Raw genomic sequence first — 23,485 nt, 5'->3', positions numbered from 1 at the left:
CAGTTAGTTCTACCACTTCAGAGGCAACCACTTTCTATTTCTATAATTTATATTGGTTTTGCCTATTCCTGAATTTTGTATGAATATATAATGTAGTATATGCCCTATGTTTTTGGCTTCTTTGGTTCAACATAATGTTTTCAAGATTTACCTATGATTTCGTATGTATCAGGAGTTTGCTTCTTTTTGTTTTAATTAATAATCCATTGTATATATTTACTACATTTTGTTTACTCATTCTTTCATTGGTGGACATTTGGGTTGTTTCTATTTGGGGGGATTATTATGAAAAGGCTGCTATGAACACTTGTGTAGAAGTCTTTGTATAGATGTATGCTTTTATTTCTCTATAATAGACACCTAAACTGGAGTTGCTGAACTATATGATACTTATAATTTTTAAAGAAACTACCAAATTGTTTTCCAAAGTGAACGTACCATTTTGCATTTCCTTCAGTAGTGTGACAGGGTTCCAGATATTCCACATCCTTACTGACACTTGGTGTTGTCAGTTTTTTAAATTTTAGCCATTCTAATAGGTGTGGGGTAGCATCTCATTGTAGCTTTGATTTGCATCTCCTTAATGATGATGTTGAACATCTTTTCTTGTGTTTATTTGCCATTTTTATTTCTTATTTCGTGAAGTTTCTTTTCAAATCTTTTGCCCATTTGTTTAAGATTAGACTGTCTTTCCAATATTGTGTGGTAAGAGTACTTTTTATATGCTGGATACAAGTTTTTGTCAAATATATTTTGCAAAAAAATGTATATTTTTGTCAAAAATATTCTCTCCCAGTGTATGGCTTGTATTTTAATTTTTCTGGCAATACCTTTGGTCAAGCAAAAGTTTGTAATTTTGATGAAGTTCAGCTTATTAATTTTTAATTTTATGGTTACTGTATTTTATGTCTTAAGAAATTTTTGCTTACCGTAAAGGTCACAAAGACTTCTGCTGTATTTTCTTCTAGAAACTTTACGGTTAACGTGCTTACATTTAGGCTTCTGATCTTGAATTAGCTTTTGTATTTGGAATGAGAAAAAAAGGTCTAGGTTCATCTTTTGTTTCCGTAGAGATATCTAGTTGTTCAAGCAGTATTTGTTACACAAGATTTTCTTTTCCACATTGAGTTATCTTAATGTCTTTGTGGACAAGCAGTTGACCATGTATGTGTGAGGCTAATTCTGGACACTATTCTGTTTCATTGATCCATTGCGTATACCCATGTAACAACTAATGCCTCACTACCTCCCTTATTGTGGCTTTATAGAAAGTCTTGAAATCAGGACCATAAGTCCTCCAACTTTGTATTTTCATTTTGTTTATCCTAGATCCTTTGCATTTCCATATAAATTTTAGAATCATCTTGTCAATTTCTTTAAAAAATATGCTGAGATTTTTATTGAGACAACATTGAAACCATAGATCAATTGTGGGGATATTGAACAGCTTACACACATCGAATTTTCCAATCATTTTATATGACATATATCTTCATTTATTCAGACCTTGTTTAATTTCTCAGAGCAATGTTTTGTCATTTTCAGGGTAGATATCTTGCACATGTTTTGTTTTATTTATTTCTAGGGACATTTAAAATTTTTTATTTTCAAATTCTTTGTGGATAACATGTAGAAATGCAATTGATTTTGCATATTCACTTTGTATCCTGCAAACTTCATGAATTTTCTCATTAGTTCTAGTGTGATTTTTATAGATTCCTTAGAACTTTCTGTGTATATGATCATGTCATCTATGAATAACAACTTCTTTTTCCTCCAATATCTATGCTTCTTCTTTCTTATTTCTTGCCTTAATGCACCAACTTGGGTCTCCAGTACCCTTTTAAATAGATGTAGTAGGAGAGGACAATCTAGTCATGTTCATGATCTTAGGGAGAAAGGATCAGTGTTTTACCATTAGGTATGTTGTTAGCTAGTGTTTTTTCATTTTCTTTCATCAGATCAAGGAAATTATCTTCTATTCCTTGCTTGGTACGTTTTTTTTTTAAAAAAATTATAAATGGTTGTTAAATTTTATTTCCCCAACTTAAGAAGTTTTTGCCAGAAATTTTACTCAACACCTTAGACTTGCATCTCATTGGCTGGCATTTAGTTACATGACCACAGTTAACTATAAAGGAAGCACATTGCTAGTTGCTCCTCCAAAATCAGCATTCTGTTATTAGGGAAGAAAGAAAGATGGATACAAGGTGGCATCTACGAGCAGTTCCTGCAACACTGAATACATAGATTTCTATAAAAAGTTATAAAGACTTATACCCTCAAAAATGCTGTATAATAAAAAGTAAGGTATGATTATTGTTATTCATTGCTTGATTCACTTGTAAAGGGAAATAAGCTTGGTGCTAACAACCTCTTAACTATCTAACATAAAAGTATTGCTAATGGTTTTGGCCCCATTTTTAAAATCAGAGAATATTATTCCTGAATACAATTTGTATTTAGTTCTTTGGTATACTGTGTGTCTTGCCCCTACAATAAGCTTTCATAGAGAGTTTAGTAGGGCAATTCCATCTAGAATTACAAAGTGCCACCTCTGCCCCAGAGTGTATATTTAAAATCATTCCTCATGTCACAGATCAGGTACGATGTAGCAACATGCAGTACAATAATAATCATGGGAACCAATGAGTGTGGAATGTTACCAGAGAAAATAACTAAAATTAACAAGGTTGGATGGCTCAGCTAAACTGGCAGCCCAGCATCTTGAACTAACAATGAGACCCTGTCCTTAATCGGGCTTCAAGTAAATGAAAGCGGTTTGGCTCTTTATTTACCTCTGACTGCACTTTATTCATGCATTTATTTATTCATTCATTTGTTCAACAAAATTTACTGAGTTCCAACTATGTACCAAGCAATGTGCTAGGCATGAGTATTTTTGGAAGAAGAAGACCTAGTCCCAGTTCTCAAGTAGCTGAAATCCTTTGGGGAAGCAGGTACATGATATCGCATGGTGATTAAGCACAAGGGCTTTGGAGTCAGCCCTGGATTCAGTCTTGATTCATACATTCACAAATAATGTGACCTTGGGTGAATCATTTCATTTCTCAAGTCTTCAGTGTTTTCGCTGTAAGTCTAGAATAACAATGCCAATCACAAAGAGTGGTTTTAAGAATTGAATGAGTTGGCCCGGCGTGCTGGCTCACGCCTGCAATCCCAGTGCTTTGGGAGGCCGAGGTGGGTGAATCATGAGGTCAGGAGTTTGAGATCAGCCTGGACAACATGGTAAAACCCTTTTTCTACTAAAAATACAAAAAAATTAGCCGGGCATGGGAGCACGCGCCTGTAATCCCAGCTACTTAGGAGGCTGAGGCAGGAGAATCGCTTAAACCCGGGAGGCAGAGGTTGCAGTGAGTCGAGACTGCGCCACAGTACTCCAGTCTAAGTGACAGAGTAAGACTACATCTCAAAAAAAAAAAAAAAAGAAAAGAAAGAATTGAATGAGTTAATGAATGAAAGCATTTGGCATTGGGCCTGACTATGATACATTCTCAATAAATAGGAGGTGCTATTAACAACAACAGGGTGTGATTAGGGGGAGACCAGAGCACTGTAGGAGGGGGCAAAAAGTGGAGACCTGTAGGAGAATCATATATTTGATCCCTTAAAAGGTTCAATATATCCTATTTTCTGAAGATTATTATTATTGGCAAAATTTACCATTAAGGTTATAAATAGCAAGTTCTTTTTTGCGGCAAAATTATAGATTTTCCATTTCCATTATAGTCCTAACTCTCTCAGTTTCTCTGTCTAGATAGTATCCCCTCATACACACATGCATACATATACATGTCAAGATAAAAAAAATCAGTCTTCTGATCAAACTAAACCTTATAATTGTAGAATAAAATGTTCTTAGTAGGAAGGCAATTAGAGGTAAAAGGAAAGAGCATAGAATTTTTCAGACCTGGGTTACAATCCTAACTTGGGATAAACAATTACTCTCTTTGAGCTCAGTCTCATCACTTATAAATGGGAATAATAATATTGACCTCCTAGAGTAATTGTGAGGACTGAATGAACTCAGAACAAAACAGACATTCAAAACAAATGTTAATTTTTGCTTCCTCTCATTACCACTTACTAATTTATCTCTAGTTATTTTAATCTAGTAGTCCTCAGACTTTTAGATCTCAGGACTCCCTTAGACTCTAAAAAATTAAGAGTCCCAAGAGCTTTAGTTTATGTGGGTTATATATACCCATAATCATCATACTAGAAAGTAAAATAGAAATGTCTTAAAATAATTATCTATTGATTTATTTAATAATTATAATAAGAAACCCACAGCATATTACTGTAATATGTTTTTATGAAAAATAACTGTATTTTCTGAAACAAAACAAAAATTAACAGGCCTTCTGCTCTAAAATGGAGCAGCACTGTTTTATATATTTGGAAATCTCTTTAAACATCTGGTTTAATGGAAGACAACTGGATTCTCTATCTGCTTCTGCATTTAATCTTTTGCCTTTTTCAAAAATTGAATTCCATGAAGAAAGTCAAACCTCATATAAACATGTAGTTGGAAAAGGAAGAAGCATGTAATCGCTTTTTTCAATGCCTGTGGACATTCTTCTTCGATATTACCTTCAAACTAGATAACAGGTGATAGTAGATAACAGGTAAAACTAGATAACAGGTGAAATAGTTTCAACGAGGAATCTGAAACATCAGTGAATGTTTCATGTTGTTAATCTGAAAAGCCATTGGTCTCTTTTCATTTTGAATGGCTTTTTAAAACCAGTGTATGATTTTGTAATATGATGCTTTGTTCTTTGTAAAATATTGATTCAGTGAGCTATGCAGACCTTACAGATTTCATGATACAATATCAAAAAAATCACATTTGTTAATATCACTACCATTCTCATCAGACAAATCTTAAAGTACTGGGAAGTATTGATTTTTCTATTTTATTATTATTATTATACTTTAAGTTCTGAGATACATGTGCAGAATGTACAGGTTTGTTACATAGTTATACACTTGCCATGGTGGTTTGCTGCACCCATCAACCCATCATCTATGTTCGGTATTTCTCCTAGTGCTATCCCTCCCCCTAGCCTCCCACTTCCCAACAGGCCCTGGTGTGTGATGTTACCCTCCCTGTGCCCATGTGTTCTCATTGTTCAACTCCCACTTATGAGTGAGAACATGCTGTTTGGTTTTCTGTTCTTGTGTTAGTTTGCTGAGTATGATGGTTTGAGCTTCATCCATGTCCCTGCAAAGGGCAAGAACTTATCCTTTTTTATGGCTGTACAGTATTCCATGGTGTATATGTGCCACATTTTCTTTATCTGGTCTACCATTGATGGACATTTGGGTTGTTTCCAAGCGTTTGCTATTTTGAACAGTGCCACAATAAACATACGTGTGCATGTGTCTTTATAGTAGAATGATTTATAATCCTTTGGGTATATACCCAGTAATGGGATTGCTAAGTCAAATGGTATTTCTGATTCTAGATCCTTGAGGAATAGCCACACTGTCTTCCACAATGATTGAACTAATTTACACTCCTACCAACAGTGTAAAAGCATTTCTATTTCTCCACATCCTCTGCAGCGTCTGTTGTTTCCTGACTTTTTAATGATTGCCATTCTAACTGGCGTGAGATGGTATCTCATTGTGGTTTTGCTTTGCATTTCTCTAATGACCAATGATAATGAGCTTTTTTCCATGTTTCTTGGCCACATAAATGTCTTCTTTTGAGAAGTGTCTGTTCATATCCTTTGCCCACTTTTTGATGGGATTTTTGTTGTTGTTGTTGCTTGTTTTTTGTTTTTTATAAATTTGTTTAAGTTATTTGTAGATTCTGGATATTAGCCCTTTGTCAGATGGATAGATTGCAGAAATTTTCTCCCACTCTGTAGGTTTCCTGTTCACTCTGATGATAGTTTCTTTTGTTGTGCAGAAGCTCTTTAGTTTAATTAGATCCCATTTGTCAATTTTGACTTTTATTGCTTTTAGTGTTTTAGTCATGAAGTATTTGCCCATGCCTATATCCTGAATGGTATTACCTAGATTTTCTTCTCGGGTTTTTATGGTTTTAGGTCTTATGTTTATGTCTTTAATCCATCTTGAGTTAATTTTTGTATAAGGTGTAAGGAAGGTGTCCAGTTTCAGTTTTTTGCATATGGCTAGCCAGTTTTTCCAACACCATTTATTAAGTAGGGAATCCTTTCCCCATTGCTTGATTTGTCAAAGATCAGATGGTTGTAGATGTGTGACATTATTTCTGAGGTCTCTGTTCTGTTCCATTGGTCTGTATATCTGTTTTGGTACCAGTACCATGCTGTTTTGGTTACTGTAGCTTTGTAGTATAGTTTGAAGTCAGGTGGCATGATGCCTCCAGCTTTGCTCTTTTGCTTAAAATTGTCTTGGCTATACGGGCTCCTTTTTGATTCCATATGAAATTTAAAGTAGTTTTTTCTAAATCTGTGACGAAAGTCAATGGTAGCTTGATGGGGATAGCATTGAATCTATAAATTACTTTGACCAGTATGGCTATATTCACGATATTGGTTCTTCATATCCACTAGCATGAAATGTGTTTCCATTTGTTTTTGTCCTCTCTTATTCCTTGAGCAGTGGTTTGTAATTCTTGAAAAGGTCCTTCACATCCATTGTAAGTTGGATTCCTAGGTATTTTATTCTCTTTGTAGCAATTATGAATGGGAGTTTACTCATGATTTGGCTCTCTGTCTGTTAGTGGTGTATAGGAATGCTTGTGATTTTTGCACATTGATTTTGTATCCTGAGACTTTGCTGAAGTTGTTTATCAGCTTAAGGAGATTTTGGGCTGAGATGATGGAGTTTTCTAAATATACAATCTTGTCATCTGCAAACAGAGACAATTTGACTTCCTCTCTTTCTATTTGAATACGCTTTATTTCTTTCTCTTGCCTGATTGTCCTGGCCAGAACTTCGAATACCATGTTGAATAGAAGTGGTGAAAGAGGGCATTCTTGTCTTGTGCCAGTTTTCAAAGGGAATACTTCCAGCTTTTGCCCATTCAGTATGATATTGGCTTTTGGTTTGTCATGAATAGCTCTTATTATTTTCAGACATGTTCCATCAATACCTAGTTTATTGAGAGTTTTTAGCATGAAGGGGTGTTGAATTTTGTTGAGGGCCTTTTCTGCATCTATTGAGATAATCATGTGATTTTTGTCTTTGGTTCTGTTTATGTGATGGATTATGTTTATTGATTTGCATATGTTGAACCAGCCTTGCATCACAGGGATGAGGCCCACTTGATCGTGGTGGATAAGCTTTCTGATGTGCTGCTGGATTCGGTTTGCCAGTATTTTCTTGAGGATTTTCACTTCAATGTTCATCGGGGGTATTGGCCTGAAATTTTCTTTTTTTGTTGTGTCTCTACCAGGCTTTTGTATTAGGATGATGCTGGCCTCATAAAATGAGTTAGAGAGGATTCCCTCTTTTTCTATTGTTTGGAATAGTTTCAAAAGGAATGGTACCAGCTCCTATTTGTACCTCTGGTAGAATTTGGCTGTGAATACATCTGGTCCTGGGCATTTTTTTGGTTGGTAGGCTATTAATTACTATCTCAATTTCAGAACTTGTTATTAGTTGATTCAGGTATTCAACTTCTTCCTGATTTAGTCTTGGGATGGTGTATGTGTCCAGGAATTTATCCATTTCTTCTAGATTTTCTAGTTTATTTGCATAGAGGTATTTATAGTATTCGCTGACGGTACTTTGTATTTCTGTAAGATCAGTGGTGATGCCCCGTTTATCATTTTTTATTGTGTCTGTTTGATTCTTCTCTCTTTTCTTCTTTATTAGTTTGGCTAGTGGTATATCTATTTTGTTAATCTTTTCAAAAACCTGCTCCTGGATTCACTGATTTTTTTAAAAGGATTTTTGTGTCTCTATCTCCTTCAGTTCTACTCTAATCTTAGTTATTTGTTATCTTCTGCTAGCTTTGGAATTTGTGTGCTCCTGCTTCTCTAGTTCTTTTAATTGTGATGTTAGGGTGTCGATGTTAGATCTTTCCTACTTTCTCCTGTGGATATTTAGTTCTATAAATTTCTCTCTAAACACTGCTTTAGCTGTGTCTCAGAGATTCTAGTACGTTATATCTTTGTTCTCATTGGTTTCAAAGAACTTCTTTATTTCTGCCTTCATTTCATTTTTTACCCAGGAGCATGTTGTTCAGTTTCCATGTAGTTGTGTGATTTTGAGTGAGTTTCTTAATCCTCAGTTCTAATTTGATTGCACTTTGGTATGAGAGACTGTGTGTTATGATTTCAGTTATTTTGCATTTGCTGAGGAGTGTTTTACTTCCAATTATGTGGTCAATTTTAGAATAAGTGCGATTTGGTGCTGAGAAGAATGTATATTCTGTTGATTTTGGGTGGAGAGTCCTGTAGATGTCTATTATGTCTGCTTGGTCCAGAGCTGAGTTCAAGTCCTGAATATCCTTGTTAATTTTCAGTCTCATTGATTTGTCTAATATTGACAGTGGGGTGTTAAAATCTCCTACTATTATTGTGTGGGAGTCTAAGTTTCTTTGTAGGTCTCTAAAGACTTGCTTTGTGAATCTGGGTGCTGCTGTATTGGGTGCATATATATTTAGGATAGTTGGCTCTTCTTGTTGTGTTGATCCCTTTACCATTATGTAATGCCCTTCTTTGTCTTTTATTCTCTTTGTTGGTTTAAAATCTGTTTTAAACCAACTCCTGCTTTTTTTGCTTTCCATTTGTTTGGTAAATCTTCCTCCATCCCTTTATTTTGAGCCCATGTGTGTCTTTGCACGTGACATGCGTCTCCTGAATACACACCAATGGGTCCTGACTGTTTATCCAATTTGCCAGTCTGTGTCTTTTAATTGGGGCATTTAGCCCATTTACATTTAAGGTTAATGTTGTTATGCGTGAATCTGATCCTGCCATTATGATTTTAGCTGGTTATTTTGCCTATTAGTTGATGCATTTTCTTCATAGTTTCGACAGTCTTTACAATTTGGTATGTTTTCACAGTGGCTGGTACCAGTTTTTCCTTTCCATATTTAGTACTTCCTTCAGGAGCTCTTGTAAGGTAGTCCTGGTGGTGACAAAATCTCTCAGCATTTGCTTGTCTGTAAAGGATTTTATTTCTTCTTCGCTTATGAAGCTCAGTTCGGTTGGATATGAAATTCTGGATTGAAAATTCTTTTCTTTAAGAATGTTGAATATTGGTCCCCACTCTCTTCTGGCTTGTAGGGTTTCTGCAGAGAGATCTGCTGTTAGTCTAATGGGTTTCCCTTTGTGGGTAACCCAACCTTTCTGTCCTGGTTGCCCTTAATATTTTTTCCTTCATTTCAACCTTGGTGAATCTGATGATTATATGTCTTGGGGTTGCTCTTTTGGAGGATTATCTTTGTTGTGTTCTCTGTATTTCCTGAATTTGAATGTTGGTCTGCCTTGCTAAGTTGGGGAAGTTCTCCTGGATAATATCCTTAAGAGTGTTTTCCAACTTGGTTCCATTCTCCCTGTCACTTTCAGGTACACCAATCAAACATAGGTTTGGTCTTTTCACATAGTCCCATATTTCTTGGAGGCTTTGTTTGTTCCTTTTCATTCTTTCTTCTCTAATCTTGTCTTCATGCTTTATTTCATTAAGTTGATCTTCAATCTCTGATATCCTTTCTTCCACTTGATCGATTCAGCTTTTGATACTTGCATATGCTTCATGAAGTTCTCGTGCTGTGTTTTTCATCTCCATCAGGTCATTTATGTTCTTCTCTAAACTGGTTATTCTGGTTAGCAATTCCTCTAACCTTTTTCCAAGGTTCTTAGCTTCCTTGCATTGGGTTAGAACATGATCTTTTAGTTCAGAGGAGTTTGTTATTACCCACCTTCTGAAGCCTACTTCTGTCAATTCGTCAAATTCATTCTCCATCCAGTTTTGTTCTCTTGCTGGCAAGGAGTTGTGATCCTTTGGAGGAGAAGAGGCATTCTGGGTTTTGGAATTTTCAGCGTTTTAGCATTGGTTTTTCCTCATCTTCGTTGATTTATTTACGTTTGGTCTTCGATGTTGGTAACCTTCAGATGGGGTTTTTGGGTGGACGTCCTTTTTGTTGATATTGATGCCATTCCTTTCTGTTTATTAGTTTTCCTTCTAACAATCAGGCCCCTCTGCTGCAGGTCTGCTGAAGTCTGCTGGAGGTCCACTCCAGACCCTGTTTGCCTGGGTATCACCAGCGGAGGCTGCAGAACAGCAAAGAATGCTGCCTGTTCCCTCCTTCCTGTGGAAGCTGTGGCCCAGAGGGGCACCTGCCAGATGCCAGCTGGAGTTCTCCTGTATGAGGTGTCTGTTGACCCCTGCTGAGATGTGTCTCCCAGTCAGGAAGCATGGGGGTCAGGGACCCACTTGAGGAGGCAGTCTGTCCCTTAGCAGAGCTGGAGCACTGTGCTGGGAGATCCACTGCTCTCTTCAGAGCTGGCAGGCAGGGACATTTAAGTCTGCTGAAGCTGTGCCCACAGTCGCCCCTTTCCCCAGGTGCTCTGTCCAAGGGAGATGGGAGTTTCATCTAAAAGTCCCTGACTGGGGCTACTGCCTTTCTTTCAAAGATGTCCTGCCCAGAGAGGAGGAATCTAGAGAGGCAGTCTGGCTACAGAGGCTTTGCCCAGCTGCGGTGAGCTCTGCCTAATTCGAAACTTCCTGGTGGCTTTGTTTACATTGTGAGGGGAAATTGCCTAGTCAACCCTCAGTAATGGCAGATGCCCCTCCCCCTACCAAGCTCCAGTGTCAGAGACTCCTGTGCTGGCAGCGAGAATTTCAAGCCAGCAGATCTTAGCTTACTGGGCTCCATGTGGGTAGGATCTGCTGAGCTAGACCGCTTGGCTCCCTGGCTTCAGCCACCTTTTCGGGGAGTGAACGGTTCTGTCTCGCTGGCATTCCAGGCGCCACTGGGGTATGAACAAAACTCCAGCAGATAACTAGGTGTCTGCCCAAACAGCCACCCAGTTTTGTGCTTGAGACCCAGGGCCCTGGTGAATAGGCGCCGGAGGGAATCTCCTGGTCTGCGGGTTGCGAAGACTGTGGGAAAAGTGAAGTATCTGGGCTGAAATGCACCATTCCTCATGGCACAGTCCCTCACGGCTTCCCTTGGCTAGGGGAGGGAGTTCCCTGACCACTTGAGCTTCCATGGTGAGGCGACGCCCCACCCTGCTTCGGCTCACCCTTTGTAGGCTGCACCCACTGTCTAACCAGTCCCAATGAGATGAGCTGGGTATCTCAATTGGAAATGCATAAATCACCTGTCTTCTGCATTGATCTCGCTGCAAGCTGCATACTGGAGCTGTTCCTATTTGATCATCTTACCAGCCTTCTCACTACTGTTTTCATATCATCAGTCAAATGTCAACACAGTGAAGAAGGCAAATGACATCTCTGAATCACTATGAAAATAGTTTAATCTGAAGGACCTCCTGCAAGGTCTCAGGGACCCTCATGAGTCTGTGCACCACACTTTAAAAACCACACCAAACCCCCATCACACACAATTTACCTATATAACAAACCCACACAAGTACCTCTAAACATAAAATAAACTTAAATACTAATAAAAATAAAAATCACCCTTTTGCCGGGTGCAGTGGCACATGCCTGTAGTCCCAGAGCCAGAGGATTGCTTAAGTCCAGGAGTTTGAGTCCAGCCTGGGCAACATAGAGAGTCCAAGGCTCTATAAAAAGAAAGAAAACCCACCTCTTTAATCAAATCTTTAATGCTTTATGGGGTAGCTCTTTTATTTTTACTGGATGGAGAGTCACTAACAATTTTTCTCACCCTGTGAAGAATGCTGAAGTGGTTTACATTTTTTAACAGAATTTCTTTTGCTGTTGTCTAAGATACAGCAACAATAAGTGTTTTCTTCATTTTCATATGCATAAATGAGTTTAATGTGTATTTAAAAGTATTTAATTGCACAAAACTTAAAATTTCTTCCCCTATTAAACATTTTGAAGGATTCTTTTTTTTTTTTTTTTTTTTTTTTGAGACAGATTTTCACTCTTGATGCCCAGGCTAGAGTACAATGGTGCAATCTTGGCTCACTGCAACCTCCGCCTCCCAGGTTCAAATGATTCTGCTGCCTCAGCCTCCCAAGTAGCTGGGATTACAGGGATGTGCCACCATGCCCAGCTAATTTTTTTTTTTTTTTTTTTTTTTTTGTATTTTTAGTGGAGACAGGGTTTCACCATGTTAGTCTGGCTGGCCTCGAACTCCCGACCTCAAGTAATCCACCTGTCTCTGCCTCCCAAAGTGTTGGGACTACAGGCGTGAACCATCGTGCCTGGCTGAAGGATTTTTTAAACATCATTTGATGTATACTGTGGTGTCTTTTGTTTTGTTTTGAATTTACACCAATAGTGAGTTCATTGTCGTTTTTCAAAAGAGGAAACTGAAGCACAAAATGCTGGAATGGGCTGGGCGTGGTGGCTCACACCTGTAATCCCAGCCCTTGGGAGGCCGAGGCGGGTAGATCACCTGAGGTCAAGAGTTTGAGACCAGCCTGGCCAACACGGCGAAACCCTGTCTCTACTAAAAATACAATAATAATAATAATAATAAGCTGGATGTGGTGGTGCATGCCTGTAATCTCAGCTACTTGGGAGGCTAAGGCAGGAGAATCATTTGAACCCAAGAGGCAGAAGTTGCAGTGAGCTGAGATGGCACCACCACATTCCAGCCTGGGCAACAGAATGAGACTCCATCTCCAAAAAAAAAAAAAGAAAGAAAAATCCTAGAATGGGCCAGGTGCAGTGGCTCACGCCTGTAATCCCAGTACTTTGGGAGGCCGAGGTGGGCAGATCACAAGGTCAGGAGATTGAGACCATCCTGGCTAACACGGTGAAACCCCGTCTCTACTAAAAATACAAAAAATTAGCTGGGCATGGTGGCGGGCACCTGTAGTCCCAGCTTCTCGGGAGGCTGAGGCGGGAGAATGGCATGAACCCAGGAGGGGAACTTGCAGTGAGCTGAGATAGTGCCACTGCACTCCAGCCTAGGCGACAGAGCGAGACTTGGTCTCAAAAAAAAAAAAAAAAGAAACGCTAGAATGAATTTCCTCTATGTTCACACACATAAACATATATGAGTATACGGTATATAGTTTCTTATTGCAAACATAATAAGCCTATGTGAAAATACAGACAAAAGTAAGAAATGGAAATCATTTCTAACCTCAGTCAGGAAAAGATGATACTAATGCTTTGGCATATGTAATTATAGTCTTATTCTGTAAATATTTATTTAAAATTTTAACAAAAAAATTGAAGTAGTACTTCTTTATATTGTGTTTCATAATTATTTTGCATTTTAAATGCAAATCTCTTGTTATCTAGGGGCCTCAAAATCAAGTAATTTGGTGAAAGGTGCCTATTTCTTTTAATTGCTAGGCTAAAAAAGTAACAGCAAAATATGAACATCTGTTAGAAAATGAACTCTCACCTGTAATCCCAGCACTTTGGGAGGCCAAGGTGGGCAGATTGCTTGAGCTCAGGAGTCCATGACCAGCTTGGGCAACATGGTGAGACGCTGTCTCTATAAAAAATACACACATTAGCTGGGTATGGTGGTACCTGTAGTCCCAGCTACGTGGGAGGCTCGGGAGGCTGAGGTGGGAAAATTGCTTGAGCCCAGTGGCGGAGGTTGCAGTGAGCTGAGATTGTGCCACCACAACTGCATTCCAGACTGTGCGACAGAGGGAGACCCTGTCTCAAAAAAAAAAAAAAAAAAAAAAAAGACAGAGAGAGAGAGAAAGATAGAGAGAAAAGAAAATGAACTCTGAACAAAACATGGGCAATCTCCAGTCAAAATTCCCTGGCGTGCGCCATCTCTGATACTCTGTTTTCCTTTAGCTCTCCTATCACATGAATTTCTTTAGTGAGTTAAATTAAAATTTCATTCCACTTTCCGAAGGCACAGAGTTCTAGTAAAATCTACATAGCAGATAATTCTAACCAACAAAGATGCAAATCTCTCACAAAAAGATCGGACTGCTACTTCTGTGGATCTGGAAGATGCTCAAATGTCATTTCAGTATGGTATGAACCAGTAGCCCCAAATAACAGATTAAATAATTTCCAAGAATAGTTAGGTCCCAGGCACAATGGTGTACCTAACATGATTACATACTTTTTATCTCATATGATCGTCATGGCAACTTTGTGGAATAGGTATTATAATCATCCCCATTTTATGGAGGAGGACACTGAGGCCAGTGGTGTTGAATACAGTGATGCTGTATTCTTTGCCAAGTTGAATAACTTGCCCAAATATAGATAACTGGCCAGGCACAGTGGCGCACGCCTGTACTCGTGACACTTTGGGAGGCCGAGGTGGGTGCATCACTTGAGGTCAGGAGCTCGAGACCAGCCTGGCCAACATGGTAAAAACTCCATCTCTACTAAAAATACAAAACTTAGCTGGGTGTGGTGGCGGGTGCCTGTAATCCCAGCTACTCAGGAGGCTAAGGCGGGAGAATGGCTTGAACCTAGAGGCGGAGGTTGTAGTGAGCCAAGCTGAGATCATGCCACTGTACTCCAGCCTGAGCAACAGAGTGAGACTCCATCTCCAAAAAAAAAAAGATAGATAGATAACTGTTCACTCTTTTTATTCTAAATCCAATGTATTTTCTACCAGCCATAGCTATTTGAAGTGCTATAAGGGCAATTAAGACAAAGGCTGCATTATTGTCATTTAACAAGTTAAATATTTTGAAAAAAATCAGGCTCCTTCCTCATATCACACTTTAAAAATGCATCTTATATTTGAAGGTGGGAAGAAGTTTGTCTGCATCAAAAGTTTTAAGATATATATCCAAAAACATCATGAACAAAATTAAAAGACAAACTACAAAGAAAAAAGGTTAATATTTTTAAGATGGTTCTTAAAATTAAATTAGAACAAGAAATTTAGCAAGGGATATCAGCTAGCAATTACCAAAAGAAGAAATACACAGTGTTAATAAGTGGAAACAAGCACTCAATCTTAATAATAATAAAATGAAAATTAAAACTAACAAATACCATTTTTTGCTAATCAACTAGTATAGTTAAAAAAAAAAAATGATGCCATGCCGTACACTAATACCACAGAAGGCAATGGATACAAACTTTTTGGAACAGTTTGCTAATATGAGTCAAGAGATAACCCAGCAATTCACAATCAAAAAATTTATTTTAAGCAAGGATATGAAATAGTTTGTAAATATATATGTAGAAGGATCACCATATTATTTAATTACAAAAATGTTCAAAATAAATGCTCAGCAATAGAAAGATGATCAAATAAACTATGATTCATCTCACAACAATTACAATTTATGTTTTTGATTCTTTTCTTTACACTTTCATGTAAAACCCCAGTTTTCTTCAATGAACCTGCCTTATTATTTTAATCAGGAAAAAACATTATTCTAGAGATATCAGGAGCCAAATCCATTATCTGTACTTAGGTCTGTTCTAGACTGTGTGAAGTGATTTATTTAAGAAATGACACTCATGTTTATTATGCATTAACTCTGAAAAGCTCATCGTGCTGTATTCTTTGCCTATTTGATCTCATTCAAGTCTCATGACAACCCTGCTAGGTAGATACAGTCTGTGGTCAGCACTTTAGAGTTTCAGTGAAACCTGATGAACAATATTAAAAATAAGAGAATAAGGTTGCCTTCTGAGAGTTAAAGTTAAACATAATAATTAGGAAAGGAAATATAAAAATTACCTGAAAGCGACAGACTGGCCCCTGGACCCCATAGACTACATGTCTTGATGCAGCTGAAAGGATAGACAGGCCTAGTGGGCTAGGGCAGGGCAGAGAAGGGGATGTCACAGAGGCCAGTGTGGGCCACATCCATCCAAGAGCCTCAGCCAACACACTTCCAGAGCTTCCAGTCCCTTTGGTTGCGAGAGCTTTTCAAATTTGTGTTAGCTGAGGAAGCGGACCACAGATGGGGGAGGGGTCAGATGTGACCAAGAGCATCCATTCTGGGGTGGTTGCCTTGGGCCATCTTGGACTGTGCCATTCAGTGCTGGGGTCCTCCAGTTCCCCTTGTTCTGAAGCCTGGGGACACATCCAAACCTCACCTGCTTTCAAGGAAAGTCTACTGATAGGAAGAAAATGATGGTACTCACAGGCACCAGCATTCTGGTCCCAGTGAGAGCATCCTTACTCAGTGTGAAAGAATCCATGATCACTCTGATCTATCTGTACACACAGTTAATTCTCATTATTCATGGTAGTCATGTTCCATAAACTTGCCCCAAGCAATGAATTATCGAATATTGAATCATTGCTCCCAAGGAAAATGTAGGGTTAGGTTCCTGTGAGACTCTGGCTATCACATTTTCATCAACAAATCACTACATAACCTTATTTTATGTGTGCTTCTGTTTAAAGATGCTGTATGTAATAGATCTCATTGAATTATAAACATTGAACTCCATACAAAGGCACTGTAACTCATGCCTGAATGAAGCTTGTCTCACACAGCTTATTTTCTCCATGAGACACATCGCAGCCTTCTTACACTTAGGAACACTAAACAGCATTTCAACATTATGCTTGGGGGCTATTTTAAACAGTGAAACCATCCATGAAAAGCATAAAAATGCAAGAAAGGTAGCACCAAGTAGACAGTGAAAAAGACACTGACTTAGAGTTGGAGGCCTGAAATAAGAAGGCAGGGCACCACGGTGTTTGATTCCAGTTGGGAATGTGCACATAGGGAGATGCTTTGTTTTGGGTTTTCTTGTTTTGTTTTGTTTTGTTTTGCCTGTCTACACATGTCCACAAATGATTCAGAAAACCCTGCAAGTATTAATTAGGGAGTTACAAATAAATTTTAGCAAGTAGGTTAATTCACAAATATAGAATCTGTGAATAATGAAGATCAACTGTATACCTCAGGCAGATTAACTTGATGAACTGAAGCCTAACATTGAAAAATGCACCTTCTCGTGCTGACAAAGTAGTCTACTGGACCTGCAGAGCCAAGGCCCAGGCCCCACATGTGCCCATATTAAGAATCAACCAGTTCTTCCCCAGGCAGCACATCATTCCCTCACCAGGGGCTATGCCTTTTTGTCTCTTTGCACTTCTACACCAATGATTCTCAAACTTTAGCATGCATCCAGGCTTGGTACAACACAGGCCACTAAGCCCACCATCAGCATAGCTAACTCAGCAGGTCTTGGGTAGTGGTTCAGATTTTGCATTTCTAACAATTTGCCAAGCGGTGCTCATGATGCTGGTCTAGGGACTTCAGTTGGAGAACCTCTCCTCTATACGATTATCCTCATTTTAAAATCCAAAGCTCAGGAGTGTTGAGTAACTTGCCCAAAGTTTCATGCACAGCTAGAAACTTGCTTTCAAAATAAGATGTGGCTGAACTCATGATCAGCCCTTTGTGTTCTACTGTAATATCTTTGGTGCAGATTTCATCGTAATGTTGTACTTTAAGTAGTGGTTTTATTTCTAGGCTGGCCTATTCAATCCCAGTATAGTTGGACTCTCAAACCAAGAATGCTGCTACAATTGTTGGGCCCTTGGCAGGCAGACCTGGTGGTACAGGAGGGAGCAGAGAAAAAAGAAGACAGGTTCCTCTCTTGTCTTGCTACAGGGTGATTCATACTTGATGACAGCCTGAGATATCAGAATACAAAGGAATTGTCATTGTATAAACTTAGTGGTGAATTTTGGTTGGGAGCCCATAGAAGGTAGTGATTACACACACACACACACACACACACACACACACACACAGGAGTCTGATCACCTGATTATCTGTTATCTGAGTCTGAGCCAGTGCAGGACACACAATAAGCTCTAAATAAGTGTTAGCTAATATGGTCAACATAGAAAGGGTGGGAGATGATGTCAACAACCTTAACAGTGAGATTCATAGCTGAGTTACAGAGTCAGGCCCTTTAGAAAAACTAATCTTCATTTAAGAGAATGTTGCTAAGCTATCAGATCCATTACATTTCATCAATAATATTTTTGCATCTCACTTTTGCAGTAGTATTCCATACTTCTGTTTACCTACATTTGGATTCAAGCACATTTTGCCATTGACAAATGATGCTGAAAGATTCAATGAAATTGTGAAGAATCAGAAAATTTCTGCTAATATCGACACACCTGAAGGTGGATTTGATGCAATTATGCAAGCTGCTGTGTGTAAGGTATGCTGAAGGGAGTGCTGTTTCACGCTGTTAACATAAAGTTCATCTCTTATTAACAATTCTACTTCAAAAAGATTAGCTAATTTCCTTTCCTTTGATCTCTAAATTTCTACATTTTGTATTTTTCTTAAAACACACAATTTTTGCCAAATATTTAATTAAATCATGTTGAAATGGGGACTGTTCTTTATGCCTATGATGAATAATCTAAAAACATTGTGTTGGGAAAATTTAGTTGAAACAATAGCTATGCATGATTAATTTTCAAAGATCAAGATCAGATTAGTTTTTGGATTAATCATGGTAAAAAAAAATCAAGGGTAGAACATTTATTTTAAAAAGTTAAAATGCTCTGAATCAGTATATGTCCATACATATGACTACATAGCTATTGTTTTGAACCAACAAAGTAAGCTTTGGAAGTGTGCTGTCTCTACAACATCACAGGAACACTGCTTCTCCTTGACTATCTGACAAGTATCCACAAGAATGATTCCCTTGTCTTTAGGCAAGAGCCCTTCATGGAAAATACCAGGAAATAAACAAGGCTGAAGCTCCTAGAAAGTGGGAGGACTAGGGAATTAGAGGAGGAAGGAAAGGAATAATGTGGGATGGAACAGCCAGGATACGTTTTTACCCAATTGGTTCCTGAACTAATATTAATTAAAGGGGAGGGCTTTACTAAACACCAACAACAGACAATTTTAATTAGCAGGACCTTGGGGCCATACTTTCATAAGCAATGCTTATCCTTGTATTAGGTTTATAATTTTTGGATGACATCATTAGAAAGAGAAATATGTGCCTAAATGCTGGGTAACATTTTAATGAAACAGGCTTACTTTGAGCCCCTTTAACATTGCATTTTCACGAGTTTGGCTTCAATTTGGATTTGGGACCATCTATGAACTCCTCTGCTCAATTTTTTGGAGAACTGAAAGCTGGATTGTAAAAATAATTTAACTATGTAAAAGTCAAGATCAACTGAATACTGATTGTAGTGGAGCTATGCTTTTCTGAAGCATAAATCATATGAAAATGTTATCCAGGAAAAAGCAAATGTCACAGAATTTCATGTTTTATTAAAAACATTAATATTATCAATTCACAATAGATAAAAAGGCTAAAATAGACTAGCAATATTATTTTTATAACCTAAATGTGTCCCAGCATAATTGATCCACACTCAATAAAACGCCTGCCTCCCTCCAGTATCACACAAATGTTTGTTTCTCACTGTAGGAAAAAATTGGTTGGCGGAATGATTCCCTGCACCTCCTGGTCTTTGTGAGTGATGCTGATTCTCATTTTGGAATGGACAGCAAACTGGCAGGCATCGTCATTCCTAATGATGGGCTCTGTCACTTGGACAGCAAGAATGAATACTCCATGTCAACTGTCTTGGTGTGTAACCTGCACTCTGTACTGTTTTCAGGGCTATAAGTAGGAGAATGAAGCAACAACTGGTGTAATACATGTGAAATAATTCACGCTTGGTGAAAGCCGTGCACATTTTCTAATCTGAGATTAACAAGTTGCCCCAGTTCAATTCTCACCATCCTTAGAGATTCCCACCGGAGCATAGGTGGGCAGTGGGACATGTGGGAAGCTGGATGTGCTATGAATCCCATGATCCCAGAACCTCCCCAACCTCTCAAAAAGCCTGGTGCTGGTGAAGCAATACAGGCAGCTCATTCTGTTCTTAGCCACGGCCTCAGAAAGGAGGGACCCAAACCAGAACAGTAACCATATAGGATTTGCAGTGAATGATGGTCCCTGAATCGTGCCATGCTTTCATGTTCCATGGGTAACAACTAGTCAGGTATGGCTTGGTTGGTGCTTATTAACCTTTGGCTTATTTTTTGTAATTTATAAAATGCTAGTGACATTCAAAGAAAACAACTGACTTTCGTAAAACCAGGAAGAAATTTCAGAGCTCTTTGGACATGCATGATCTTCTCAATAAACCCCTATGTATCCAACTGCTTTTCCTGAACAGACCATGAGGCTGTCATGCTTGTGCACATGTTATTCCCTCTGCCTGGAATATTCTTCCCTCCTAGCCTGCTGAGAAACTCTTCATTATCCTTGAAAAGCCAGCTCAGTCATTACTGTCCCCAGAGAGCCTTCTTTGACCTCTGGTAGGCTCTGAAGCAATCATCTTTCCCTTCAGTTGCATATGCAGATGTGTTCTTGCACATCTCTACGTAGAAATACGTTTTCTTACATCTCTCTTTCTTGCGCAATCCTCAGGGCCAGGCCTGGTTTATTATCTCTGTTTCCTGATAGCACAGTGCCTAGAACACAGTGAGTGCCAACTCATGTATGAAATAGAGGCTGGGCGCATTGGCTCTCGCCTGTAATCCCAGCACTTTGGGAGGCCAAGGCGGGCAGATCACGAGGTCAGGAGATCAAGACCATCCTGGCTAACACTGTGAAACCCCGTCTCTACTAAAAAATACAAAATATTAGCCAGGCACGGTGGCGGGCACCTGTAATCCCAGCTACTCGGGAGACTGAGGCAGGAGAATGACGTGAACCCGGGAGGTGGAGCTTGCAGTGAGCCAAGATCGCACCACAGCACTCCAGCCTGGGAGACAGAGCAAGACTCTGTCTCAAAAAGAAAGAAAGAAAACAAAGAAATAGATTTGATTTCTGAAGCAGCAATCTGCGATTGTCATATTTTCCCCATTTAACACTTGGGGAAATATGGTACAGAGAATTTAAGTGACTTCTTAGAACAATGCTGTGGAGGTGTAGGTGGGGGAGAAAGAGAGGGGGAGGGGGTGCAAGAGGAGAGAAAGAGGGAGACAGGAACCTAGAATTCTAATGTCAATTGGAAAGCTATTCTCTAAAAACTCTTAACAGTTCATTACTCACTACTATTCCTTGACCTAAATTTCTAAATTTCAACATGAATATTTTCCCCAAACATTTGATCAGTAGTATTCCCCAAATGTGTATATTCTTTAATCACATACTCTGCCTTTTCATATTACAATATCAGTGACGATAGCCACATGTTGTCTTTTAGTCAGTGAGGGGCAAGAAACTGGAAAATTGATCCCCTTTTCATTACCCTTTTCTTGCAACTTTTCAAAAGCTCCACAAAAACTCCATTTTGAATGAGGCAAGATCATAAAAGCTAACACTACCTATTGCCTAATATGACCTTCTCAGCTAATAAATGTTCAAGTCCTTCTTTCTGAATAAGTTGAAACAAATCCACAGAAGCCAGAGACCATATCTATGCCTGTCTCCAACATAGCCCCCAGGTCCTCTGAGCACTTCCTGTGTACTCAAAACTTGGGCCAGATTGCTCAGGCCAAAAAAATAATACAAGGTGGTTCCTGGCCTTGAACTTACAATATGGTTGTGGGAATTAAACCAACAGATCTGATTTAAATAGAAAACCAGCTTCGCTCACCTACGAAGGGCTATGTGGTGTGATCCTGGCTACACACTAGCACAGCAGATGAGGGGTGTGGTAACATGTGGAGATAAGGAGAGACTGGCACTGGAGGGATTTAGGCATCAGCATAAAGGATTTGTATGCAGTTAAAAAGCAGAGGAAATGGATACAATTTGGTATCTCTATTAATAAAAATCCAAATGTGATGGAAATCACATATGAAACAGCAATTTGCAGTTGGGTAATTTACTGCAGTATTTTAGGCAAAACTACGCTTTTCTCTCAACTTGAACCCTATGCCTAAAGAAAATCCTCCAGTAGTACTGAGAATATGTGAATATTCCATATCAGTGTACAGGAGGGCTTATTTATCAGTGTTCCTCCCTTTGGCTGACTTCTGTCATAATCAACATATTCTTAATTTAATTGTTAGCAGGCTAGTACCTCACTTGAGTTTCCTCTTTGTACATTATTCACATTTAGATTCATATAATGGGCAAATGCACATCATGTTTTCCAAACTTGAAAAGTAAAGTCCGTATTCAAATTTAAAAATTAAGCTTCTTTTATTTTTTGTAAAGTACTCATATCACTGAGAATGAACATGCCAATGGAACAGAAGTACAATGTAGTTTTCAATTGTCCTGTGAAAATATTGCAGGATTCCATACAACCAACTTGTGATATTAAAAAGGCAGTCAAACCAAACCCAAGGATTAGTACAGGAATGTCATAGTATGTCATACCTCAGCAACCCTCATTCCACCTCATCCAATTCCAATAGGAGTTTCAGAGCTACAAGAGTCACCTCAGTCACGTATATCATAGTCCAACAGCCCCTCCCTCGACTGTAGCATCCCTAGCCTGCTGGTAAGTGTCACTTAGAAGGAAAAGAAATGTTTCTCTACCCTTGAAAATATGACACACTGTTAGTCTTTAAATAAATTTCAAATGATCTTCTTAGAAGTGGCAGACCATGATACACCACATCAACAGGAACTGACTCTTAGGACTTGATTGGATTTATAAGATTTAGAAAAAGATTATTAAACCAACTACGTGAATAATGCTAATTGTGTATTTGTTTACTTAGAGTGATAGAGCTATAATGCCTGTGAGCATTGAAATGCCAAACTCAGAAAGATATCTTTGAAATCAATATTCCTTTCTTTATTTACATTATCTTATTGAGATGATGCAAAATTATATATGTTAATTTTAGGAATATCCAACAATTGGACAACTCATTGATAAACTGGTACAAAACAACGTGTTATTGATCTTCGCTGTAACCCAAGAACAAGTTCATTTATATGAGGTAAGCAAAAATATCTTGGGAAATTCCTTCAAGGATATTATGTGACATGAAACTTTAACATTAACTCTGTGAATTTAACACATGGGAAGACCATTAGATAATCATTAACGCATATCAAATGTACTGGGCGTTTGGCTAAGTGGACTCATTTAGTGCTTGCAATTTAAATTGTAAACACCAAGGTGCAGTAGGGCATGGGGAGCAGATAAGGTGGGATGAGAAAGACTGAGTTAAGGAAATGAAACAGATAGATTGGAGGAGAGTATCAACAAATATAGGACCACCTACCTAAAAGAAAATTTATTCTCTGTCCCCTTGAATTATTTCATCTGATGAGGGAGTTAACAGAGAACAGAGAAAATCTTAAGAATGGGAGGAGAATTGGCTTCACCTTCTTTGGCATTTGCAAATTAGATACTTAGAAAAGACACACACAGAGACACAAGCTATTGAGAAGTGGAAAGTTAAAGGAAAAAAACTTGTTATATGGGGCCAAAAAATAATTTACCCCTTAAACCAGCTGGATTGCA

The 23,485-nt window shown here is 38.5% G+C and overlaps 1 protein-coding gene across 6 annotated transcripts in view; it reads left to right on the top strand.

Moving 5' to 3' along the window:
* The window catches only part of ITGB6 (integrin subunit beta 6), a 92,745-nt gene that overhangs the window by 6,557 nt on the left and 62,703 nt on the right, over positions 1-23,485 (top strand). For all 6 annotated transcript variants that reach the window (XR_012421157.1, XM_045367155.3, XM_045367158.3 and 3 more), the window contains 3 exons: positions 18,060-18,225; positions 19,468-19,629; positions 22,860-22,955. Coding sequence is in view for 5 of the 6 variants with exons in the window: in XM_045367155.3 (XP_045223090.2) it covers positions 18,060-18,225; positions 19,468-19,629; positions 22,860-22,955 (424 nt within the window). In the remaining variant the exon portion in view is untranslated. The remainder of the gene's footprint in view (positions 1-18,059; positions 18,226-19,467; positions 19,630-22,859; positions 22,956-23,485) is intronic.

Source organism: Macaca fascicularis, chromosome 12, assembly GCF_037993035.2.
Source record: "Macaca fascicularis isolate 582-1 chromosome 12, T2T-MFA8v1.1".
NCBI lineage: Eukaryota > Metazoa > Chordata > Mammalia > Primates > Cercopithecidae > Macaca > Macaca fascicularis.
This window is presented reverse-complemented; position numbering and strand designations above follow the sequence as displayed.